The sequence below is a fragment of the Pelecanus crispus genome, chromosome 7 (assembly GCF_030463565.1).
Source record: "Pelecanus crispus isolate bPelCri1 chromosome 7, bPelCri1.pri, whole genome shotgun sequence".
Taxonomy (NCBI): Eukaryota; Metazoa; Chordata; class Aves; order Pelecaniformes; family Pelecanidae; genus Pelecanus; species Pelecanus crispus.
The window spans coordinates 1,959,632-1,985,357 of record NC_134649.1 but is presented as its reverse complement, the minus strand read 5'-3'; the positions used below and the strand labels follow the sequence as shown (position 1 = coordinate 1,985,357).

The 25,726-nt window shown below is 54.4% G+C and overlaps 1 protein-coding gene across 1 annotated transcript in view; it reads right to left on the bottom strand.

Moving 5' to 3' along the window:
* Positions 1-23,468, bottom strand: part of ITGA11 (integrin subunit alpha 11) — a 50,993-nt gene extending 27,525 nt beyond the window's left edge. Inside the window, 3 exon segments of the mRNA XM_075713862.1 lie at positions 594-703; positions 15,767-15,878; positions 23,417-23,468. Coding sequence (XP_075569977.1) covers positions 594-703; positions 15,767-15,878; positions 23,417-23,468 — 274 coding nt within the window.
* Between the last annotated feature and the right edge of the window lie 2,258 nt (positions 23,469-25,726).

Sequence of the window (25,726 nt, the reverse complement as noted above, 5' to 3'; positions counted from 1 at the left end):
AACCCCGAGGAAGAGCTCGCTCTCTCCATCCAGGGAGATGGGGTTGGGGTGTCTGCAGGACCGGAGCACCCCCGGGGTCTCTCCTCCTGCGACGGCAGTGATGGGGCCCACGGATGGTGGGGCTGGGTGATAATTCCCCAAATACCAAAGCCGTGGGGCAGGCTGGGTGCTGGGAGCAAAACTTGCCTGCGCCAACCCGCTGCGGTGGGCACGTCGTCCGAGCATCCCCCGGAGAGGGAATACAGACACCGCCGTGTGCAGTCAGGTATTTGCTAGTGGGACCATTAACTTGTGACGAGTTTATCCTGATCATTTAATAAACCTGTTTAAGCTACATTAAATAAATAACTTTTTTACTTTATTCCAATTTGCTTGATTTTTACCCCAAAGTTGCTTAAAGTTCAGCACCAGGAGTAACGTGAACACCTGAAATAATTCCTTATCTAAAAATCCTCCTAAAACATGCAGCCCTCACGTTTTTGGGGACGATCTGGGCAACGCGACAGGGTGCATCTTTACAGACCAAAGCAGTGCTAAAAAGCACCATGGTAAAACCACCCCGTTCCCCTCGCTGCCCCGCGGGTGCGCGGTACCTAGGTTGAGTTTGGTGCAGTTGCTGTGGGTGTCGCTGGTCACCGGGCACTTGTAGACATCTCCCGTCTTCTGCTGGCCATTGGTTTCATAGGGAGCTCCCACCACCAGCCTGCGGGAAAGAGGGGTCCGTCAGCGCCCAGAGGCCGGGGGATGCCGTTGTTCCCCTGACCTGACTCGGCGCAAGCAACAAAAGCGTTGTTTTGACTTTCCCTTCCCACGACAGCAGGCAGCAATAAGCCGGGGACGATGACTCACTGCTGCTTGGAAGTAATGGCCACCAGCTGCAACAGGGGCGAATGAATGCCTGGCAGCGAGCGAGGTCTGCAAAACCGTCTGACGGCGTGGGGAGGAGCAGGGGACCCCCATCACCACCTCAGCTCACGGCTGGCACCGGCACCGACACCCTCAGCATCCATCTGAGGTCCCGTGGTGGGCACGGCTGGCCCCGGGGAAGGGGGAACAGAGGTGCCCCTTCTCACCGCTGCTTCAGGTAGGAACATTTTCATGCCAGAATTGGCTTCAGGACTCAGGGGTGTACGAAGGAGTCCTGCCTAGCGATACCCAAAGGAATAGCAAGGAGCTGGTAGAGCAGTAACAGCAACTCACGCTAGGATCTGCGGGGAATTTTCCCCACCCAAAAGCTGAAAAAGTGAATTTCCAGGAGTTTTGCTCCGACCTGGGGTTGTTCACTTACGAGCAGTCCGGAGTGCTACATTAGGATCCCCAGCTCAGTGGTGGGTGAGGACATTGGACATCCATCTGTTCTTTAAAATAACAGGAGCTCATAAAAACACATACACCCACCAAGGATGCAGGCCATTAGTCGGGATGCATCTGGGACATTGCAAGCATTTTTCTCGCTTTTTCGTGTGGACTTGACCAGAACAGTACAAAACAGTAAACCAAAGGAGGAGGGGAGCAGGACCTGAGGAATTTGGCCATTCCTTCCAGGCTAGCTCAAAAATACCCCCAACCACAGGTTATTGGCGTCTTCTGCTCCCAATGTGTTAGCCTCAAAATAAATCTGCTCCGTGGCTTTTTTGCTTTCAAAATCCTATCGGTGGATGCAACCGTCCAAGTCCGGATCGCAAGATAAACAGGACCTCTTTTGTTCTGCGCCGCTCTACCCGGCAGCTGGCAAAACGACCGTCCCCAGCACAGATGTTCCCTGTTAGACCAGAAATGGTCATTTTGTTTTAAACGCTGCTTCTACAAAGATGCTAAACACTCATTCTTTTATTCCATCAGTATAAAAAGGAATTGCTCACCAAATTAAAAGCTCCAAAATCTAAGCAGCCTTTAAGGATTCTCATGGAAATACTTCCTGTCTTACAGCTTCATTGCTAACGAGGAGATTAATTAAGGGAAAATAATAACCACCTGGAACTGTCCTCAATAGCATCCAGCAGCTCAGGGAAATGTGGTACCTTCTCCCTGACCTGTACAAGGAGTTTGCTCATCCCGTTTGCTCATGGGGGGGGAGGTGGAAGGTGGGAAATGTAGTGCAAGAGTGTGGGAGGGGGCGAGAAAAAGACCTTGAAGATGAAAGAAAACGAAGGTTGACACACCTCAGAAGATGATGTTCTCTTTTTTCATCTCTTCATTCCAATAGACGAGGTTAACAGAAACAGGATTTAACATTAACTTCGCAGGGCAGCTCCACCTCGATGTCTCCCCCCACCTCGCAGCAGAAAAATCCCAGCTGGGACTTTCCCATTAATTAATATTCACATATTAATATTATCACACTACCCATTAATAAATATTCCTGAACACGAGCGGTTATTAGGTCGAAGCATCTCTTTCAAAGGCGAGACGATGATGAGGGCAAACCACCCATTCCCCCAATTCCCCAGCCCTGCGTCAGGGCTGGAAGCTCAAAGAAAGCCCAAATATTTACAGACGCTGCCATGAATGCAAAGGGGTTGTGAAGCTCATGAAAACAGAATTTTTGTCTCCCAAAGACAATGGCATTGTTTTCCCTTTTTGGTTAAACTTCAATGATTCATTAGCTGAAGCTGTCAAATTCTCATGGAAACTTGGCAGCTCGGGAGAAAGGCTTTTCCAGCTGTTTGAAAGGTGCCGGTTGTAGGGATGCTGTAAGGGTTCCCCGAATCGGCTGTTGGAGACTCTGCTCTACTCACCAGCCTACAGGTTGCTTACAAACCTCTTCCTTTACTTTGTGGTTTGTAAACCTGTGCTCTCATTTTTTTTTTCTTAAAAAAAAAAAAAAAAAAGTCCCATCCCAAATCACCCAACTCCAATCCGAGCATCCTGCCACAGCAGGGAGCCATCCCCTGCTCCATCCTGGCTCTCCCCCTCCCCGCACACCCTTGGGTCACCCCAAATCTCCCCTCTGTGCTCCCTGGAGGGTTGCAACCCGCCCCCCGGCCCCGGCCTGATGCTAAACAAGCAAAGCCCTCTGCAAAGAGCGGGGCGGCAGGCCCTTGCGTCACGGCTTGGCTAATAAATGAAGCTTTAAAAGAAAATAAGAACCAAACAAGCCCGCCCTCGCCTTCCTTTTCATGTGCTACTTATGGGGAAAACAAAAGCAAAAAAAGGGATTAAATGTAAAAAGTGCAGACTGCTCAGAGCTACATGTCTGAGGACATATTTTTAACTTTCATCCTGGGGGGGGAGGAAAAAAAGAAAAAACCGAAAACCAGGCTGTTGGTGGAAATACCGGAGGAGCCTCTGCTCTGCCTGCGCAGTGAGGGGAGTGGAAACCCAATTTCTCCTTTGCCAGCAAAGCACCCATGCGGGGTCCCGCTTCCCGATGCCCTGCCCGGGCTGGGGATGGGACGGCTGCAGGCTGGGCAAGTCTCACAGCAGCCATCAAAATGATGGGTCAAGGTCAATTTGCATTTCTTTCCACTCTTTTAACTGATTTCATTACACGTGCCCGAGCAGCGTATGCAGCGCTTCTAGCGCAACAGGGCAACATAAAACCCGAAACGCTGCTGCGCTTCAGTGTCTAAAACAATTAGAGTCACAGCTGCTCGGTACTGATTGAATTATTGGGGTATTTTTTTTTTTCCCCTTAGTCAAAACATTATCTGGTGAAATTCCCTGTGTCACAGACATTAATTCATGCCAGTTGTCTCAGTACTGAACCTCATAAACTATGTTTAGCTGGAGCACATCTCCCGGAAAAACACCCATCCCTGATTTGAAGGCATCAAGCGATGGGGAAGCCAGCATTTCCCTGGGAAATCTGTCACAGAGTTTGGCGCTTAAAAATTCGCGGCCGTTTGGATGTACCTACAGCCTCCTGCGCTGAGCCGAAGGGACGCGCCCATCCCCAGCACCCCGTCCCGCAGGAGCGCGTCACCGCCGTCGAACCACCTCCCACAGTCCTGGCTCTGCTTCTGCTTCGTCTCTTCAGTCCCTATTTATCTTCATTTATTATCCTCCGCTGCACAAGCTTTTAATTTCTGCCCGCTGCCCCTAAAGCGCTGTTGGTTTTTACCTGCGCTTTCTCCTGCCAGGGCTGTATTAACCAGCACCTTTGCCTGGAGGGGGCTCAGCCCCTCGCCCCATGACCATCCCACGCCACAGACACCCCTCCACCTTTTTGCATCCAGCAAATTCCTGACTTTTTAAGGCGACAACCCCCCCGCCCCGGCACAGCAGGCTCCCTGGGTGCATCGCAAAGGGGTTGCAAAGCTCATTTTGAGCCTTAAGATATTTTGATTAAATGGAAAGAAATCCGGAAAGGAAGGTATGTCTAGCTGGTGATCTGGGAATGCAGGGATTAGGGAGGTACGGAGAAGCAACTATGCTTTTCACAGGATTTTTCAATCAATGGGACACTTAATCTCCTGCATGGCAAATTCACTTGCGGTTAATTTATTCAAGATGGAACTGGATGAAGAAGTGATTAAGGAGGTTCAGGAAAGGGAGAGTTCAGCTGTGGAAAACTTTAAATGGGATCTGGGCTCCTTGGAGGGAGTGTGACAGAGGAATGGACTTTGAAATGTTTTTCTCCACATTGGCAATGGTGGGAAAAAATACCTAGTGGGAGTCCAGGGAGAGGCAGGAACGGCGGAGGAGTCAAAGAGGTGGCGGCACAGGAGGATGCGGGGCCTGAAAATGAGTCCTTGGTTTGACAGCAGCTTTCTGCGTGGCCTCTAGCAAATCATTTTATCAATCTGTGGTGATTTTTTAAATCTTTAAACACAAGACAGCTCCACTGAAGAGCACAAGCAATGTAGGATGGCTCTGCTGATGGTGAGGGTCCCATCGCCTTGCATGGGCAGCAATGGACAGGCTGCTGCTCCGGCCAGCTCTGCTCACCACGAGCAGAGGAAACTCATGTGTCAGTGTCCAAAGGCCACCTCAAAAACACACCTGGGACAAATATCTACAGCCAAGGGATGGGCGACCTCCAACACGGTCTCATAGAGGGAGTTTGAGTTGATGGCTATTGCATTATTAAACCCAGATCCATCCCTTAGAACTGCCCGAAGCCTGGGGAGGTCCAGCAGAGATATCAGAAGACGATGAACTGATTATTTTGGTCTCTTTACGGAGCAGTCCCATGGATGAGGGGCAGCCAGGGAGGGAGCTTGGGGCACCTGGGAGAGGAGCGCAGGCTGCAGCGAGAAGAGGCGTTGGGTCTGGGAGCACTAACAAGCCGTCCTGATGTGCGCGGGGTTATCAGCGTATTAAATAATATCAGTTGGGTACATTCAGAAAGCCGTTTTGAAGAGGCATGGTGCACAAAGCCAGGAGCGATGCAGACCTTTGCTTTCCCACCTGGCAGCAGCGAGCGGTTTCACCGAGCCTGGGAGCTGAGGCTGGGGTGTGCGGCAGGGGAGGAGGAGGAGGAGGAAGAGGATGGTTACAGCGGGGAGGTACTTGCACCACCTGCATCAGGTTTCCATCACCCTCGGCGAGGGACAATGTCCCCGGGTGCTGCCACCCAGGAGAGGATGCTCCTCCCGGCTGTGGCTGTTTCATCCACATCCTCTCCTGCATGGAACATCATAGAATCATCGAATCGTTTAGGTTGGAAAAGACCTTTAAGCTCATCAAGGCCAACTGTTAACCTGGCACTGCCAAGTCCACCACTAAACCACATCCCTAAGCACCACATCTACACACCTTTTAAATACCTCCAGGGATGGGGACTCAACCACTTCCCTGGGCAGCCTGTTCCAATGCTTGACAACCCTAAATAAGAATTTTCTCCTAATTTCCAATCTAAACCTCCCCTGGCACAACTTGAGGCCATTTCCTCTCATCCTATCACTTGTTACTTGGGAGAAGAGACCGACCCCCACCTCCCTACCCCTGCAGAGAGCGATCAGGTCTCCCCTCAGCCTCCTCTTCTCCAGGCTGAACACCCCCAGCTCCCTCAGCCGCTCCCCACCAGCCCTGTGCTCCAGACCCTGCCCCAGCTCCGCTGCCCTTCTCTGGACACGCTCCAGCACCCCAATGTCCTTCTTGTGCCGAGGGGCCCACAACTGGACACAGCATTCCAGGTGCGGCCTCCCCAGTGCCGAGCACAGGGGACGATCCCTGCCCTGCTCCTGCTGGCCACACTATCCCTGACACAAGCCAGGATGCTGTTGGCCTTCTTGGCCACCTGGGCACACTGCTGGCTCACGTTCAGCCGCTGTCGACCAACACCCCCAGGTCCTTTCCGGCCAGGCAGCTTTCCAGCCACTCTTCCCCAAGCCTGCAGCGCTGCATGGGGTTGTTGCGACCCAAGTGCAGGACCCGGCACTTGCCCTTGTTGAACCTCATGCAGTTGGCCTTGACCCATCGCTCCAGCCTGTCCAGGTCCCTCTGCAGGGCCATCCTACCCTCCAGCAGATTGACACTCCCCCGACTTGGTGTTGTCTGCAAACTCACTGAGGGTGCACTCGATCCCCTCATCCAGATCGTTGATAAAGACATTAAACAGGATTGGCCCCAATACTGAGCCCTGGGGAACACCGCTCGTGACCGGCCGCCAGCTGGATTTAACTCCATTCACCACCACTCTTTGGGCTTGGCCATCCAGCCAGTTTTTTACCCAGTGAAGAGTACGTCCATCCAAGCCATGAGCAGCCAGTTTCTCCAGGAGAATGCTGTGGGAAACAGTGTCAAAGGGTTTTCTAAAATCCAGGTGGACAACATCCACAGCCTTTCCCTCATCCCCATCAACTCATCCCGATCCACTCCCGATCGTCTCCAGCCCTAGCACTGCTGCTGGGCTGACGTCCTTCACACAAGTCTGGAGGGGCTCTTCTCCAGCATCCAGCGTTGGGCTGACTCGTTACCAACGAGCCATTCAGGCTCATTATTTAGCAGTGGTTGCAGGGGAATGCTACATCCTTTGCAAGACTGTTTTGCCCATTGAATACCTGGTAAATCATCCCTTGGCAGAAGCATTCCTGGTGGAGGCCTTAGAGCGTCTCGCTCACTCCCAGGTCTCCCTATGCTCCCCACATTGCCCCAATTAATAGACAACCTGCTAACGACACAGCAGTTGCAGTGCTCCATCCCCACATTTGGTGAGTTTTAGGGGATTTCTCTCCCAATATGTAGCGCATCCTTGCTTTGAGGTTTGGGTCCCACAGACCCCGCAGTGCCCAGCGCAGGCAACCAGATCCAGACCCTGACCCACTCCTGGACATGAGCTTTGTCCCCACCCCTGTCCCCTCCTGTCCCCTCCTGCTTCTGCATGGGGCGTGCCTGCAGGAGGCTGTCCATCTGCCACCGATGCGTACAAACACCCTTGGTTGTTGTTTTTTTAAAGGCTGATCAATGTTTTCTCTGCTTTATAACAAACCCTCTCATTGCAAAATGAAACATAAACACAACTGTAACTTAACCAGCTGTTCTGCGCGCCGGGTCAAGCCGGGAATGGACACTCTTAATTACACAGCCCCATTCCCACAGCGCATCTGCAAACCCCTCCCGAGGCCGGGCAGGACCCGTCGGGCCATCTCCCCCCACGCCGAGTGGCCACGTCACGGGAACAACCCTGAGGGGACCCAGCACCAGGCACGGAGGCACGCAAGGTCCGAGCCCTGCGCTGCTGCAGCAATTACACAGACATCGCAGTAAGCAAAATTACCGGCGCTCTCCTTAAAATAGCAGATGACGGGCATGTTGCAAAACATGTCTGAGGAACTCGCAGAATATTGTGGTCAGCAGTAATGATACTTTCTTATTTTTCCTGGTGTAAGTTTTTCCCTTTTACTTAGGGATATTGTAATAAAGAGGTGTTTACAGGCGAGGCCCGGCAGTGATTCTTGGCCCAGCCGTGGGTTTCCACTGCAGCATTTGGAGCTACTGGTCAATGCTCTCTGTAGGCTGCACGTGTTCGCCAGGACTCGTGTGATCTCTGGCTTTCTTCTGGAAGTTTCCAAAGCAAATCTGTGACTCTGGTTCTCACCAGGTGCCTCTTTCTTTCCCTAGTCACCCATTATCACCAGCTAACAGTGGGGTTTTTTTTGGGGGGGGGTGTCCCCACCCATGCATTTCTGCGTTGGAGGCTCTGTTGGCCACCAGCTCCAATACCACAGCTCCATCCATCTGCCCTTCAGTGCTCTGCGAGCAGGGCTCCAAGCTCCCAGCCCTAAATAATGAAGATATGATTGCAAAGGTCTTTTTACGGGTGAATAATATGGGATGGGAAGGAGCAAGACTCCCTTCCTCCATAGAGATCTTCATAAATGAAGCTACAGATAGTTTGCAGAACATGTGTACCATGATGGCACAGGCAGGACTTGGTGTCCATCCACCTCCAGCCTCCCCTGGTCTCCCCGCAGGAGAGGTGCTGGGGTCTTAGGGCTGCACCTGAATGCAAGTGCTATGGTGCAACGAGGATGCTTTAAAAACACCAAGGAGACAATTTTCCTCTCTGCATCAAGGGCCTGGCTGCCAAAGCTCGTGCTTGATGGGCTTCCTCTCTTTCTTCCTAAAAATCCTGGTGCACCTCGGAGGGGGAAGCCCACCTGTGTGTCACAGCAAGCAAAGGTATGTTAGGGAATGCTGCTCTTGCTGCAGCAGTTTGGAAAGCCCTGGGTAAACCCTCAGGGTTGGGGCAGGGGAAATTTTCAGGCTCTCGAGGTGGGGAAGGCGAGATGGAGATGCTGGGATGCCTGGGAGCCCAGAAGCTGCGGGGCAGCTGCTCTCCACCTGCCAGATTTGTCGTGTAGCACATTTCTGCTCATTGGGTCCCTCACAGAAAAAAAATACTGAGTGCAGTTCTGCTTTTTTGCTGGGTGGCAGACCTTTTCCTTCCTCTTTCAGCCTGCCACCAACCACGAAGAGTGTCAACTGTGTGCTGCTGGTGCAGACTGGGTTTGTCTGCAAGGGGACGTCCTCCCATGAGCCCCTCTCTTCCGCAAGTCCTACAGCGAGTAACACAAGACCACATCTATTTTTCTGATTAGACCAAATGCTTTCTTAAAATGAGAAAGAAAAAAATATGAAAGGGCCTAACAGGGCTGATGCAAACCCACCCCTGAGTCATAGAATCATCGAATCGTTTAGGTTGGAAAAGACCTTTAAGATCATCCAGTCCAACCATTAACCTACTCTACCAAGGCCACACTAAACCAATCAAGGGTAGACTAGACTAAACCATGTCCCCAAGTGCCACATCTACCCGTTTTTTGAACACTTCCAGGGATGGGGACTCCCCCACCTCTCTGGGCAGCCTGTTCCAATGCTTGACCACCTTTTCTGTAAAGAAATTTTTCCTAATATCCAACCTAAACCTCCCCTGGTGCAGCTTGAGCCCATTTCCTCTTGTCCTATCACTAACTACTTGGGAGAAGAGCCCAACACCCACCTCAGTACAACCTCCTTTCAGGTAGCTGTAGAGCGCGATCAGGTCTCCCCTCAGCCTCCTCTTCTCCAGGCTAAACAACCCCAGTTCCCTCAGCCGCTCCTCATAAGGTCTGTGATGACCACGCTGCTTTATGCCAAGGAAGAGCTGCCCCAGGGATGTCCAATGTCCCGTGTCCTTCAAGGCACCCTGGAAAGGTGCCAGGCAGGGGTAGACCAACCTGCCACCCCGAGGAGTCCAGCAATACTAATAACAGAGCCTATGTGATTTTCTGGAAAAAAAGACCCCATGTGTGCCAAAAAGGGGACAACCCCTGAACATGGGAGATGGGGTGGGCTGCTACAGCATCTCGCACCCTGCGGCCAGCCGGTGCCTGCAGCCCGGCACGGTGGGAGGGAGAGCCGGGAGCAGACATTATCCCCGCGCCGGAGGAATGCTTTGCAGTTATGTACCCTTTCACCAAAATAATCCGAGCACTCGGGTACCGGCCAAACCACAGGAGAATTACAGCCAAGAAAGCCTCTCGCAGTAGTAGGGAAATAGCAAACCCTTTAACTGTTTTTCCAGATCAGCACAATTATAGCTTTAAATCCACCGAGCAGATTTTTCTCTCTTCTCCCTCCTCCTCTTCCCTTTGGCCACGCTCAGACTGGAAACGTCATGTCTGTGCCTGGAGCAGCCGTGGGGAGGGGGGCTCAGGGCTGCCCCCCTCCAGGCACCCTTGGAAGGGAGGCTTAGCCCTGGGGTGCTTGCAAGGCTGGGCTCTTGCTGAGAGCAGTGGGGAGCTGTTCAAGGGGGGGTTCAAGGGGGCCAAACCCTTCACCAAAGGCTTCACAGCACCCTTATGCTGCAAAGCAGGGTCGGGACAGCACGAGACGTGAGTTCAGGAGGGAGAGAGCAGCTCAAGAGGTCTCTAGAGCATCCAGCACCCCCAGTGCTAGACCCACAGCCCTTGAAGCCCATCCGGGACCCACTCCCCAGCCATGCCACCTTGCCAGCAGCGTCAGCGAAGCCCTAGCCTCAGCCAGCTTGGGAATGCTATATTTATTATTTTTCTGGCTTCTGAAAGTTAATGGATGTTTATTCCCAGGGCTTTCCTTCCACAGCCAGTTCTTCTCAAGCTTCATTTTTTGCATAGCTGGAAACTTTCAATCCACAGACACAAGACGGAGCGGGGCAGCGGTCCCGATGCTCGCTGCATGGAGCATCACGGCTGCTGCTGTCTGTCCCATGGAGGCACAACCCAGCCCCCGGGCCCCTTTCCCTCTCCTCCTTCTGTACTGGGGTGTCCGGTGGTGATGGAAGGCTGAGGGCAGTGGTTGGCATGTCCCCTGTGCCCTTGTGGGAGGAGGGAACAGGTCCTTTTGTCCTTCCTTAGGGAGAGACGCAGCTCCTACTCATGGGATGATGGGCAGCAATCAGGAAAAGCAACTGGGAGAGGGGAGATGAAAGTCAGAGGGAACTTTTTTCCCTTTTTTACCTGATTTTGGACCTCTAAGAATATTCCTGTTTGTGCTTGCCTTAAATATCCATGTGCAGCATAAGAGAGCGCACATGCGGATGGGAGCTTCCATGTTTGAGGGACATACATCCCATGTGCATTTGTGGAAACACTTTTCATGCTTGAACACATGCATTTTGCCTGAATAAATCCGTCCACAGCAACAAACATGCCTGAACTCATGCGATTCATGCCTTAAATACCCCCCAAATGGTATGAACCAAAGTACAGCTTGGGGCAGAGGAACAGCTCCAAGCCAAGTCACCCTTTTGGATCAACACCACGATCATCTCTGCTCTTACAGTAACTCCCTCTCCTTCTACCAAAGCTCCTGCCAGGCCACTTTACCCCAAGCACAGCAGCACAGGGAGCTCCCATCTCACCCAGGTTTCACCCAAGATGCCCAGCCCGTGGGATCTGGGGATGCCCAGACCCCGTAACGCCGGGCACCACTTGCCCTGCCTGCACCAGGAGCGTGCCGGGGCAGGGCAGCCGCTGCCTGACTGCCGCTGTACGAAGCTGCGTTGCACGGTAGGATGAGTTTCAGTAGCCTGTTGTCATTTTTTCCATTCACATACTTGGAAAAGGCACTTGGGTTGCACCTCCAGCTTAATGAAAAAGGGAGAGAAAGTGTTGAGAGAGAGGTCTGAAAGGCAGTCACTGCTTGGGAAGATGATGAGCAGAGAAAAGCCACCCCACGAATCGATGAGATTTTTGAGCAGTATATATCCAAGCATTTTTTTTCCCCTTGGAGTTTAATAATCTGAATTCTTTCCTCCCAGATTTTCCACTACCAGGCTTGCAGTTACAGCCTCCATGTGCAAATGACCTGACTCTTTCCCCGAAAGGTTAGAAAAAGGGAAATAGTCGCAACTAAAAATATACCCACAGAATATTATATAGAAGTTTGTATGTACACATACACCCAAATATGCCTACACATACACACACACACACAGAGATATATATATACACACACACACACATATATATATATAAAGCTACTTTGAAACCCTTCTAAAACCATCCACACTAGCCAAAAGCAGCATTAAAAGACTCAGACTGAAGGATAGGTGCCAAAGTCCTCAGATTCCACATTTGGAATTTGGCAGCCGGGTCCCTGCACGTTGTTATAACCATCGCTCCTATACGAACCACGCTTCTGAGATAACCATTTAGCTTCTCTGAGCTCTTCTGCATTTCAGTGGATTTTGTTGAACTCCTCTGGGATGGTATTGAAGGATGCTTGTCTGGCTTCTGCCTTTACCAGCAACTGGGGTTTCATCTTAGCATCTCCATTTCTTCTGCCTCCTGCCAACTCCTGGGGCTGGCCGAGGCTCAGCACAATTATTATCCAGCTCTCTCTGTACGTCCTTGGTTTATACTGTAGATATTTTGTTTGTTCAGTCATTTATCCTTTAACCAGAGTGAGTCATGGTGGCTTCATTTTTTAACTGTGTACACATATTTAATAGACATTTTATACTACATAATTGCATATTCAAATAGATGCTGTACTTATGTATACGCATACACTCATTCTGTGCGGAGAACATCCATTTTTTTCATGCAGAGGAGTCGGCAGAAGAGAAAACTACAGCTGTGTCCTGCCTGATGTTGGCAGAAGAGATGTGAGAAGGGCCAAAATGAGCCAGAGCTGGTCTTTGCTCCAGTGTCCTGCTGGGAAAGGAGGCAAAATCCTCCCTTCGCTGGTCCCCAGGGAAGTCAGCCCTTGACCATCCCATCAGTGATGGTGGCAGCTCAAAAGCATGAAAAAAAGAAGCATAAGACCCCCCAAATGGCATGGGAATTGCAGTCCCTCTGCTGGGGTGCAGCCAGGATCATGCCTAAACCAGCATCCATAGCTACAATTGGGCTGAAAATATTGAAAAAATGGTTTTTTTCCACCAATCTCTGCAGGGCCCCTCCCTCAGAGAGCTCACTTTGGGCAGAAATCTCTGCAGAGCAGCAAAACCAGCCCACGCAGGCACTGAACACCCAACAGCTTAGCTACTGCTGCCGTCCCCACCTGGCAGGGAAACCAAACCCCAAGGGGCAGGGGGGAATTGCACAGGATCCCTCATAAACTCCTTGACCAGGACACCTGCAAGATGGGCCGAGGGATGGGACAGGCTCGGCCCCATCCATGCCCTGCTTCTCCTGCCCAGGGGTGGGCGAGGAGGGTCCTTCCTCGGGAGCAAGGCTCAGCTGCGGTCCCAGGAGGGTTTCCCACCACCTGCACCCACGGATGGCATTTTGTCATTTGAGGAGCGTGGTGGCACACGAGCCCCTTGGAGCAAGGTGTCCGCGTGCCGTTCACATCACATTCGCACAGTTACGCTGCTCTCCTCCAAGGGGAGACTTTTGGCACGTTTAGGATGAAATGAGATATGGAAAAAGGATATTCTCCAGAAGCAGAGGCAGGGAGGAACGTGATGGCAAAGACACTCGGTTCCTGCTCTATCTGCTTCGGAGAACTGTGATCTCTGAACAGCCTTTCCTAGGCTTAGCCCTGACCTGGCAGACACCTCTGCAGAGCCGGAGTCTCTTGTAGGGGCCAGCGGAAATACCAGCAAATTTTTGGTGTTTTGGATCCATTCCTGATAGAAAAATATTTCACAGCAGAGGTCTGTGCAAATGAAGAGCTCGCATGCTCTGAAGCATCAGATCAGCTGCCCTGGAGAGCATGGTCTACATCGCACCATCTCGCAGACATGCCTGGGCTCTGCCCAGGAGCAGGCGAGGGATGGAGACACCAGGCTGGGCTGAGATTCCCTTAGAAATTAAGCGCACATTGCCACCTAGACGCACTCCAGCATCGCTTGGAGGGAGATGAGGATAGAAGACTTCACACCAAGCAACGCAACATCATCCCTTAATATCAGTTTTCCTCATGCAGGTCTCAAGTGGGGGATGTTGCAGGAATTTGCTTTATTTACTGGAACTACTCAACAGTCATGTTTATGCTGTGCTCCGGTGGTTCTGGCCACGAGCAATTGTGCTGTCAGGCTGGCCAAAATTCTTTATCCCCCCAAAAAAAGCATTTTTTTTTGGGTAAATATCCACGTTCTCAAGCAAAGAAAGGGTGGAGGGCTGTGTCCCATACCAAAAGTTTCTGGCTTCTGGCTTGTTAAGTGTAAGCTGGGTGGCTGGGAAACAGTACCATAGCACAGGTTCATGGACAGCGAGGATGAAAAGGATCCCAAGAGACCACCTGGTCCCTGACACGGCCCCAGGCAGGGTCAGATCTAGGAGAAAGCTCCCTGACTGCTGCATGCAAACCTGCTCATGGACCATGGGGATGTCCCCCTGCGAGGATGCTCTGGTACCTGGCATGGTCACGCTTCTGGGGAGACTCAGCCCTGCTGCAAGCAGCCCTGCGCACGGTCTTGAGTTGAAGCAGTGGAAAAGCTCATCAACACCATGCAGATGCGAGTCTCTGAATTTCAGGGGGGATACTGGGTGCTAAAATACCTGCTCAGGACCCGTCTCTGCAATGGGGCAGAGGCAGCTTCATGGGCTGCACCCCAGGCAACCCCCTCCCTTCCTAGCCCACCGCAGAGCACACGATCCCAGCAGAAAGCTGAGCCTGATCCCACCATGCAAAGCTTTACGAATATTAACTCGGGTCTCTGCTGGATGGCGGAAGGAAATGGTGACCCGGAGAGTGGAAACATCAGCCCGGATTTAATTGCAAATGACTCCCCAGGATGCAGCTGGGAGCACCAGAGCACAGACGTCCCCGACGTAGGACGGAGGCCACAGCATCAGCATCACCCCATTAACTGGATGCGCGGTACCATTTGGGAAAAGCGCACAATCCTTGCGGGAAGCCGGGGCTCGGAGCCAGAGGAAAGGCTCGCCGCAGCATGCCTGGGCGGCTGGCCCCGACCTTCCATTAACTAGAAGGGAAGCGGTGAGCAGGGAGGTTTCAGGCCGTGCTGACGGCAGCTGGGGAGACTGAGGTTAAAGCCAAACCTCCCTGCTCCTCCTCGCAGTGAAATCTCTGCTCGGCTTGAGGACACAGGACAGGGCCCAGCCCCGTGCCCCCCGCCAGCACCAGCAAAGGTCATGCAAAGGCAGCACAGGTCTGAGTTTTGAATTTCAGGAGTATCCATCTGCATTAATTACATGTTTGTTTGCTGCCTTAAGCCTGGCTGTCATCCCCCCGTGGGGCAGATCCCTCAGCTCCGCAGTAATTGAGTTGCAGGGAATTTCACGGGCTTTTGAGCTGCCCTCATCACTGCAGCATCCAGATGTGCTCCTAGAGAGCACCAAGTGTCTCTGCCAACACCTGTGCAGCATCCCCCAGCAGGGATCAGCCCTGGCGAGGAGCAAAACCTGCCGCGAAACCCAAAACCTGAGCAAAGCCCATCTGAGTCTCATCTTGCACTCCCGACGGACGCAGGCAGGTCTAAGCACTTCTGCAGACCGTGGCTCTCTGGTGGAAACTATATAAACCGGGATGGCCTTGACTCAAAACCCAGATGGCTTTCCAGCACGTGTCGGAGGCTGAGGGGCCCCGGGGAGCCGTGAACCTGCTTGGAGCAAAGCCCCGCGCACGGCACCTGCCACCGACAGGCAGCCGGGCAGGAGCCAGGGTACGGCGCCCTCCATACACATACACCCATCAAATACAAAATATACTGCGATTCCCCACATAAAACTCCTCTTTTTGAAGGGAAGAGGGTTTCTGTTCTCTGCTTTGCCTGGGCTGGCTTGGCACCAGCATCACCAAGAGCAAACCTCAGTTTCCCTTGGAGCTGCAGCACTGCCCACCCCAAACTGGTGGTCGGATGGAGCAGGAGGAGATATTCAGCATTTTGGGTGGGTTGCTTTAGATCCCCTCCTCTTCAGAGCCCGGCGCACAGCTCACTTACCATTTCTTCCCCCCGATGTCATGCTGCTGCACTGTGTAGCCAAAATACGCTTCCTTAGAGCCAGCTATGATTTTGGGCCTCTTTGTGTCAATGTTGAAGGTGTCACTGAACCCTGGGGAAGAGAAAAGAAGGATCCCATCAGCCAAGGTGCTGAGATGGTAGAGGAAAACACTTTTCTACTGTGGTCAGAGACTGAATGAGTCACCCTGAGAAGCTGTGCAGTCTCCACCCATGGAGATATTCAAACCCCAGCCAGACACAGCCCTGGACAACCTGCTCCAGGTGACCCTGCTTGAGCAGGGGTTGGACTAGATGACCTTCAGAGTTGCCTCCAACTTCAACCATCCTGGGAATGCCACTTCCCCAGAATATATAACATGCCCCAGGAGGGTTCTACATGAACCAGGGGTGGTTTTACCCCACCACAAGCTCTGCAGCACAGCATTCCCACAGCCAGCCATGATGGAGAGGAGGCTGCAAGATCCAAAGCACACCAGCCCCACCTCACCTGCAGCCACCCAGCACTCCTCTCTCCAGCACTGAGCCCCCAAGTAGTAGCTAGCTCTACAGCTTTAAGCGGGTTCATTTAGGGTTTAGAGGCCACAGCTGCACAAGGTCCGGAGGGCAGCCCCCTTCCCCAGCCCACCTGCAAAGGGGCTTCATCCCAGCAGGCACCAATGTGCTCCTCGGGGCTGCTGAGCTGGTGCCCACCACCGCTACCAAAGCAAAGGTGTGTTTCTGGTTTATTGCAAAGGAAAAAGTATTTTTCCTCTAGGCTGCTGTAAAAGTGAATCAGCAGAAGCCAAGGTGGGCATGGGGAGAGGAGAGGAGAGCACCCTCCTCCCCTCTGACATCTCCTCCAGCCCCCTGCGACGGGCGATGCTCCTCCGCAACGCTTTGCTCCTCCAGCTGTGAAGCAGCAGCTGCTCATGGTGGGGATGGCCACCACCATGTCCCCACACACCCCAGCAGGGCCCACGGGCTGGGGGTACAGAGGAAATGTGTGGCCATGCCAAATGTGCCCGGTCTGGAGCCCATCACCCAGCCCGGCTGTCCCTGTGGGCTACCTCCTGCTGTCCCCAAGGGTTTTGCAGTACCAAAGAGCCAAAGCTGGGATTCACTTTTCCCAGGCGAGCAAAAGCCGGTGCTGCTGGGGGTTTTGCTAGGGAGAGGCGGCTCTGGAAAGGGATGTCCCTGAGGATGCATGCTCAGACCCAGACAGGGTGATTTTTGGGCTTAGTCCTCTCCCCAAGGCTGCTCTGGAGGATGCCCCTTCCCGCAGGACAGCGGGAACAGGATCCCTGGCCACAGCATCCCAGCTCCGGAGAGCCCGGTGCTCACAGCCCGTGTGGGTCAACCTTCAAGAGCAATTTGCTTGCCAGGGACCAAACTTTGGGGGATCAGTCTGGCAGCTCCTCCCTGTGCCAGGAGCCGGACCCAGCAACAGGGTGTGCAGATGGGGGGGTCGGGTGAGTCTCCCCAGGACTGCGGCATTCCGGGGCTGCTGGAGATGCCCCTTCACCCATCCATGGGTGCAGGAGCTGCCCCAAATTGTGCCCACAAGCCCCCCTGGGTGCATTCGATGGAGAAATTAGCTGGGAGCAATGACCACCCCTGGGCAGGGGGGAAAAACATTATCTGTGCCAAGGGGCTCATGCACTGCACTGTCTCTATTACTGGTAGCTGCAAAATGCTGCAGCCACCCATGTCCCATGGTCAGTGGTCCATGTCCTGCGGTCAGTGGTCCATGTCCCATAGCCAGCAGGAATCAGCCCACAAAAGCCCGGTCTTTACCCAGAGACACACACGCTTTGGCTCAGGCCAGCATCACCTTCAAACCCTCCATGGGTGCAAATGCTGCACGGCTTCTACGGGGCGTTGTTTTTAATTTACGATATTATTTTCCCCATGGTTTGCTTAGGCATGGCCCAGGTCCCAGCAAGCAGGACAGGAGACGGTGCTGCAGGGAAGGATATGCAACGGCCGGGATATGCCGGCTCTTTGTTCGCCTTCGGGCAGAAAGTAGCTGCAGTTGCAAATAAAAGATGCTGGCGTCCCTAGTAAGGACGGCTTTAAAGGCAGCAGAAGGATCACGTTTGGTATTTATAGGGGTATAAAGGGGTTGTCAACAGAAGAAGTTGGGAATGCTGCTTCCCAGGCAGAAAAATTCCGGATGGAAAATGTTTTTATGGCAGGAATGTTAGGGATAAACCCGATTTTTTGCAGTCATAGGAACACATCTGCAACATTGGCTCCATAAACAGAGAACTGCGGAGTCTCACCAAGGAGAGCTGAGGTAAGGAGCTTTAAAATCCTACAAAAAGAAATTCTAGAAAGCGGGTGCGGGGGGGGAAGGAGACGGAGGGGATGAGAGCCAGCATATTTTGTGGTAGACTGACCTTATTTAACATTACAAAGCAAATTAAAACCTCCTCCGATTTAGCCATTACCCAGTGGAGAAACAGAGGCCAGGACCGGCTGTCGAGAGAGGTGGTGGGCGAAGGAGGGTGGGGGAGGCTGCGGGGACGGGGAGCTGGGAGCACCCCAGGGTGTCACGTTGCTGCCACCGGCAAGCCGGGGTGACACCTGGACCTGGCTGGAAGAGGGGGCTCTTTTGGGGAAGGGGTTTTGTATTTCAAGCAGGGTTCAATTCCAGGTAATGCAGAGGCACCTTCATCACTTGGGCGGAGAGCAAGTGCCAGAGAGGATGTGCCGGGTTTTCTTCCAATTTTTTGCATTCAGCAGAGTTTCTCTCATTTTTGTACTGCAGAGCCCCAGGCAGAAGGTTTTGGGGAGCGGGAACGCTGGGACGAGTTGGGGACCCCCATCCCATGGCTCCTTGCTCTAGGACCCCATCGTGCAGCTGTAGCCTCCTGCAAAAGGCAGCCAGGCTGGTCGGGAAAAGCAACATAAACCCCAAATAAATAGCACGAATTCTTCATTAAGTGCAAAGGTCTCTGAATCGGGGGGAGCGGGGAGAAGTGCTGCAAGGGGCTCGTGCTGCTCACCGGAGCATCCCACTCGCGGCAGGTAGTGGGGGAGGCGATGGGGCTGGAAAAGCAAAATGATCTGGAAGAAAGTTTCCAGGCAATGGATGGCAGAGGGGAGGAATTTCAGAAAGTTGACAGATGTGGGTGCATTCGAGGCAGAAAGGAAAAAAAAAAAAAAAAAAGAAAAAAGAAGAATATTTAAACTGGCTTAAACTAATGGGAGTTTTTGGAAAGGTTGTCAAGGAGATTTAGCAACCCGAAGAACGGAGTCTCATTTTCTTGTCAGGAGTGACATCACTGTCATAAATAAATGACCAAAAGCCACATGTTTTACTTGCGATGCTGCCAAGGCAGGAAGCCTCAAATACCTCCCTTCCGAACTGGAGCTTCTGTCAAGTCCAAACTTTTGATTCTTGTCAGATCAAATATTGAAAAGAAAAAAACCGAAAACACAATTGGGAAACAATACTGGGAATGAAAGCCACCTTTTCTGCCAAAAAGAATAAAAATAAATCCTCCCTGTAAGGGAAACCTTCGGGAGGCGGATGCTCTCCGGGCCCCAGCACTGTCCTCCTGCCCATACCTCTGCCCGTGCCTCCTGCCTGCATCCTTGGAGCAGGCAACGGGATTCACCGCCGGCAAAGGGATGCCGGGAAGGTGCCATAACGCAGCCCGGCGGCACTCGCTGTGATGCCCCAAGGCTGCTTCTGCTGCCGTGAGAGGTTTAGGGCTTTAGCTCGCTACCTCTCCTCCAAACCTTTAGGATTTAAGGAGATGCGAGCCAGGCAGTGGAGCTGCAGGAAGAATTTTTTTGACCGCAAGGAAAATGCAGTCAATTTTTTTGACTGCATTGTGCAAACCCAACCTGTTGCACTGGCCTCCAGCACTTTCACACCTCGGGACAGAGCTCGTGGAGAGAGGCCGAGCCGACACAGGGCAGTGACATTGCGAGGAGAAACATCTCGAAGGCTGCGGCTGAGACCGGCGCATGGGAACCTGCGTCTGGGTCCGCACAGGCTCTTCTGCCGAATTCCCTAGGGAAAAGACAGCTTGCCCGCTGCTGGGCTGCTGCAGGTCCCCAGGGGAGGCACCGGAGGAGGTAGAGGATCTGGGGGCATTACAGGTGACCCGAGGAAAAGGGTACGAGTGGGACACAAGAAGAGCACGTGCCGTGCCGGCCTCTTGCTTTCTTGCAGGGATGAGCGAGCTGCGAGCTGGAGGAGCCCGGGAGCGTGTGGCGGGGGGAAAGGTCACATCTGCCGAAAACCTGGAGCGTGCTGGGGTCAAGCATCTCGGTCTGGCACTTTGAAACTCGCCTTGCTATTCTCACTCCTGCTTCCTCTCTCATCGCTCAAGCCCATCCAGGATAGGTGCCCTCTGCAATGGGGCAGCAGGGCCGTGGACCCCGGCATCGCCACGGCAACCTCTGCATCCTCAGCATCCCTGGGGATGCCGCTGGCCACCCAGCGCTGGACTGGGCTCCTGTGGCTCCATCCCCCCCACCACATGGGCTTTGGTGGCATCAGATGCTCCTCTGCAACCCATCTGCCACGCACATCACTTTTTCTTTTCTTAGGATTGAAAATATTTGCCTTAACTAGAAAATGTTGAAGCTTGATATAGGGTATTTGGGCAAAAACTAGCAGGCCCCGAGAAGGAGCAGGGTGGGCCATGTGTCCCTGTGCTTCCCTCTAGCTTTGATTCCTATCAAGCGCTTTTTGCTGAATGAGAGGGTGAAAACACCAAATCCCTCTCCATGTCGCTATCTCAAAGCCAGCGTTTGTCATCAGCTATTAGGAAACAAGCCGGGGTTTGGTGGCTGCTGCAGCAGTGGATGCAGAGCCAGGGAATACCGAGAAGGAACAGAGGATCAGTCATCACCGGCTCGTGTGTTGTAACATTCCTGGTTACCCACAAAATCTCTGACAAACAGTCCTGGGGCGTTAGTTACACAAATACCTTGTGCTTCCATAATTCCAGCTTTCTGGCCCCCCAAAAGTCAGGGAGGAGCCGTTTGATGGCCACATTTTGCAGCCCTAGGGAACGTGCTGATTATTCATTTGCCGCACATTTGTTAGTGATAATGCAAACGGCATCAGGAATAAAGAGCGGCAGGTCTCTGACCGCCCCTTTCCCAGGTTGTGGGGGCCATGGGGGGTCGGCTTCTCAGAGCCCCATGCACCTCGGGGTGGTTGTTTAATGGACCTTCCCTGGCCAAACGTTGGCCAGTGGGTGGACAACTGGTAGGTGGGAAGGTGGGGTCCCTCTCAGCCCCACTGTTGGGGCTGTGCAGCCACCCAAAATTAAGTACCCACTGTCAAAGCCTGGACTGGAGGGTCTCTTGGAAACCCACCTGGACAATCCCAAACGTGCCTCATGGAGCAAGCGTGACGGTTTTACCATTTCATGACCCTTTAGAGAGAGAAGGAGCCGACTCCAAGAAGGAGTTTGGTTTTGGACAACCAAACCAGTGAAGGAAAACAGATGGATGGTCTGACACAAGGGAAGTTACACATCTCAGCGCATCCTCCCTGGATCCTTCTGGAAGTCACAACTTTCCTGCCAGCGCACGGTGTCAGTGAGCAACCGGATGGTCCGCAGCCGCCAAAGGCATTTATTTCAACAAGCCATGGCTCAGCACCCCTTGGCCGGGCTCTCCCGCTTTTGGCCCAGACCTGTGCCCTGCTCGCACCGAAGCCTCGGCGAAGAGGAGCTGGCCTGATCTGAAATTTAGGGACACCTTGGCTTGTCCCCGGGATAGGCTGTGCGCAGAGGCATGGCACTGGTGGGGTCCCCGGCCCTGCAAGGTGCCAGCTGGAAGGGGACCTGCTGCTGGGCGCCGGCATCGCCTGCCTCCTCCCTTGGCTCTGTTGCTGGAGACAAGTAATAACCAAGCAAGCGCCGGAGATGCCGCAGTGCCTCCGGGGATTCCCAGCCCGTGGGACAACGCAAGAGCAGGGACAGAGCCCACGTGCAGGAGATTCGCCTGGGGCTGCTGGAAAGAGTGGGGAGGGGGCTTTCCCTCGGGCCAAGCACCACCAGAGCACGGTTTGCAGGCGTGGGCACGCACCAGGACAGGCAGCACGGCCCGCACGGCGAAGGGACCGTTCCTGAGGATGCACAGAGGGTGCACATCCCAACCCACCCCCCTCGGCTCAGCCCAGAGGTCCTGCACGTCGCACAAACTTGCTTTTAGTCCAGATGGCAAAACACCAGTGTTAGCCCTTGGCAAAATATATCAACCGGTAGCCACAACGCAACGCATCCCATCCTGGTCCGGAGACCACCACAGAGTGCTGGAAGCATTAACCCTTCCCACCGGCATGCGGCTCACGTTCGCTGCAGCAGCGTTGCCATCGCCGGCCGCTCCGGGCGCAGACAGAAACCCCCATGGGCAGAAACACGCGTGGGTTGGAATGCGCGTGGGCAGAAACACGCGTGGGCAGAAACACTCGCATGGAGGATCTCTGTTCAGCCCAAGGTGGAGACGCCGACTCGCCACATCCCCTGACTCCATCCTGCAATGACTGTCGTATTTCTACGAGCAGCCCCTCTTTAAGGGGAGCTCACCCCACGGACTCGGCCGCCCACGTAAGCACGGCCGGGGATGTGCCGCTGTGTGCCGGAGCGATCGGCCCCGGCAGCTCCACGCAGGCAGCCCCGCGCCCCGCCACGCTCGCTGCCGCCATGCAAGGCGCAGACACATGTTCCCTATTAAGCAAAGAAAGGCAGCTCTGCTGCGGCTAGCTTTAAAGGATCAAGCAACAGTGCAATTAGAAAGGGGGAAAAAAAGAAAAGAAGCAAAAAAGTACGCCCTGGCGTGTTTTTCCATCAGGATGTTTAGAAATGTTTGCAGTGGCAGAAGCGCTGCAGGCTGGCGGGGAGGCGTGAGCCGGTGGCAGCGCTCCTGGTAGCGGGGAAAAGCAATTTTTCCCCTTTGCAGCACCAAGCAGTCCCAGCCTGGCTGCTTGGAGCCTGGGCTGTGTGCGGGAGGATGCCAGATGTAATTGCAGTAAAAATGACCGCTGCCGGGGAGTCTCTTCCTGCAAGAAGCGAGCCCCGGCGCGCCGGTGAGGGGCCAGCAAGAAGCAGAATCCCCCCCTCACACCCCAGCGGGGCTCGTCCAGCATGCACCGAGCCGTATGGGGGACGCTGCAGGCTCGCCTCCTGACATGAAACGCTTGCCTAAAACCTCTCTTAACTCATTTAACCCCAAGCAATTTTCCTTTGCACAGCCCCCTCGTGTGCAACAGGACAAACCACATGTAGATGACAAAAGTTAACTCTAGGTAAAAGGGTCTGGCTTTATTTTGGGGGGACTTTTTTCCCCCCCGCCATCTGATGCTTCAGAAAAACACCAATTAATCCCGTTCCAACTATAGCCCAGCCGAGAAGGGGGCCGGGAGGATGCCGTGCTGCCCGCCTGCCTGCTCATTCCTGGGAGCCCATCAAAGCCCTCCATCCCTTTCAACTCCCCTTCGCCTGCCTCGAAGGCACCCGCCTCGCTCCCTCCCTCCTGCTCCCGAGAAAACTTTTCCAACCTCCTTATTAACCTTGAGCTTTCTCCAGCACCTTTCCCAAATAAGCAAAAGCTATTCCCGGTTGCTTTCCCCTTGCCTGGGGAATTGGGGTGGGCGCAGGACGGGGAGTGGGTGCTTACCGGGCAGGAGGCAGAGGGAGCAGGCGAGGAGCATCCCGCTGGGGAGGTCCATGGGAGCGCCGGCTGCCCTGCTCCCCGGCCCCGAGCATCCGCGGGAGGCAGCCAGCCAGACTGGTAGCCTCGCTAACAGAGCCCTTTCCTTATCCCCAGCCTTTCCCGGCTCCCTGACAGAAGGCGAGCATTGGGAGGGAGTGGGAGGGACGAGCGAAACTTGTAGGAGGTACAGCAGGAGAGGACGGGAGAGGGGACAGCCTTCGTGCGGCCGCGGCACCCTTTAGGGAGCAGCTTCCCAGTAGAGCCGTGCCAGCTGGGAACTTCAACCCCACGGTAGCACCCTGGTCTTCTCCCCATGGCACCCTGCTGGGGTCCCCCAGGGACTCCTCACCCCGATGGGGGCTTGGCGATGGAAGGTCTGCACGGGGTCACTGATGGTTGTGGGGTGCCGCCTCTGCTGGGTGCCACCTCCATTCAGGTGCCACCTCCAGCCACCTCTGCTGGGTGCCACCTCCATTCAGGTGCCACTTCTGCTCAGTGCCACCTCCAGCCACCTCTGCTGGGTGTCATCTCCAGCCACCTCTGCTTGGTGCCACCTCCATTCAGGTGCCACCTCTGCTTGGGTGCCACCTCCATTCAGGTGCCACCTCTGCTTGGGTGCTGCCTCCAGCCACCTCTGCTTGGTGCCACCTCCATTCAGGTGCCACCTCTGCTTGGGTGCTGCCTCCAGCCACCTCTGCTGGGTGTCATCTCCAGCCCCCTCTGCTTGGTGCCACCTCCATTCAGGTGCCACCTCTGCTTGGGTGCCACCTCCAGCCACCTCTGCTGGGTGCCACCTCCATTCAGGTGCCACCTCTGCTTGGGTGCCGCCTCCAGCCACCTCTGCTGGGTGCCACCTCCATTCAGGTGCCACCTCCAGCCACCTCTGCTGGGTGCCACCTCCATTCAGGTGCCACCTCTGCTTGGGTGCCACCTCCATTCAGGTGCCACCTCTGCTTGGGTGCCGCCTCCAGCCACCTCTGCTGGGTGCCACCTCCATTCAGGTGCCACCTCCAGCCACCTCTGCTGGGTGCCACCTCCATTCAGGTGCCACCTCTGCTTGGGTGCCACCTCCAGCCACCTCTGCTGGGTGTCATCTCCAGCCCCCTCTGCTTGGTGCCACCTCCATTCAGGTGCCACTTCTGCTCAGTGCCACCTCCATTCAGGTGCCACCTCCATTCAGGTGCCACCTCCAGCCACCTCTGCTGGGTGCCACCTCCATTCAGGTGCCACCTCTGCTTGGGTGCCACCTCCAGCCACCTCTGCTGGGTGTCATCTCCAGCCCCCTCTGCTTGGTGCCACCTCCATTCAGGTGCCACTTCTGCTCAGTGCCACCTCCAGCCACCTCTGCTGGGTGCCACCTCCATTCAGGTGCCACCTCCAGCCACCTCCACTTGGGTGCAACCTCTGCTCAGGATCTACCACCGCTCAGCTACCAGCTCTACTCAGGTGCCACCTCTGCTTGGGCACTGCCTCCTATGCAGATGCCACCTAGTCTTGGGTGCTACATCTGCTCAGATGCCACCTCCAGCTGGCTACCACCTCTGCTCAGGTGCCACCTCCGCTCAGATGCCATCCCCAGGACAGAGGAGAGCAGAGCCAGTGCCCGTAACACCGAGGAGGCTGCTGCGATGCCGCAGGGCACCACGCAGTGCTGGGGCACCAGGTCGCACTGTTTCGTTTCCCCAGCACCTACCCAGGCACGAGCACGTCTCTGCAGGCACGGGCACCCAGGATAGTCTGGCTGGGAAGCAAACAGCAAAAGAGCAGGAGGAAAACTGCTAACGGGCGTTTTCTTCCCCTCTGCCAGCACCGTCCTCGGGCACAGTGGGGTACTCCCGCTGTACACAGCTCTTGGGCCAGTATTCCCAGCGTCCCACCAACAGCCACCGTTGTCATTTAGGGCCCTGTCACCTCTGTGCTGGACTAAGCAGCCCAAAACACCCAAAGTAGAGCAGCGTCCCCAGGGTGGGACTTTCTCCCTCCATCCTCTTCCTCCCCAGGCTGGGGACACCCTTTGGAGGAGGCACCCAGGAGGCAGCTCCCGCTGGAGCTCATCTCCAACCGGAGCGAGACTTTGGGGCTGGGATGCAGCCCCGAGTGCCCATGGACCAGACCACGCAGCCCAGCTGGGGCAGCTCCGCTGGGGAGGTAGGACCAGCCACCACCTTGCTTCCACCTTTTCCAAGTGGAAAAGATAAATCCAGTCTTTGGTTTGCTTTCAAACAGTAGATGTGACCCCGGATGTCCTTCCCTACCTACCCTCCAGCCCAAGCC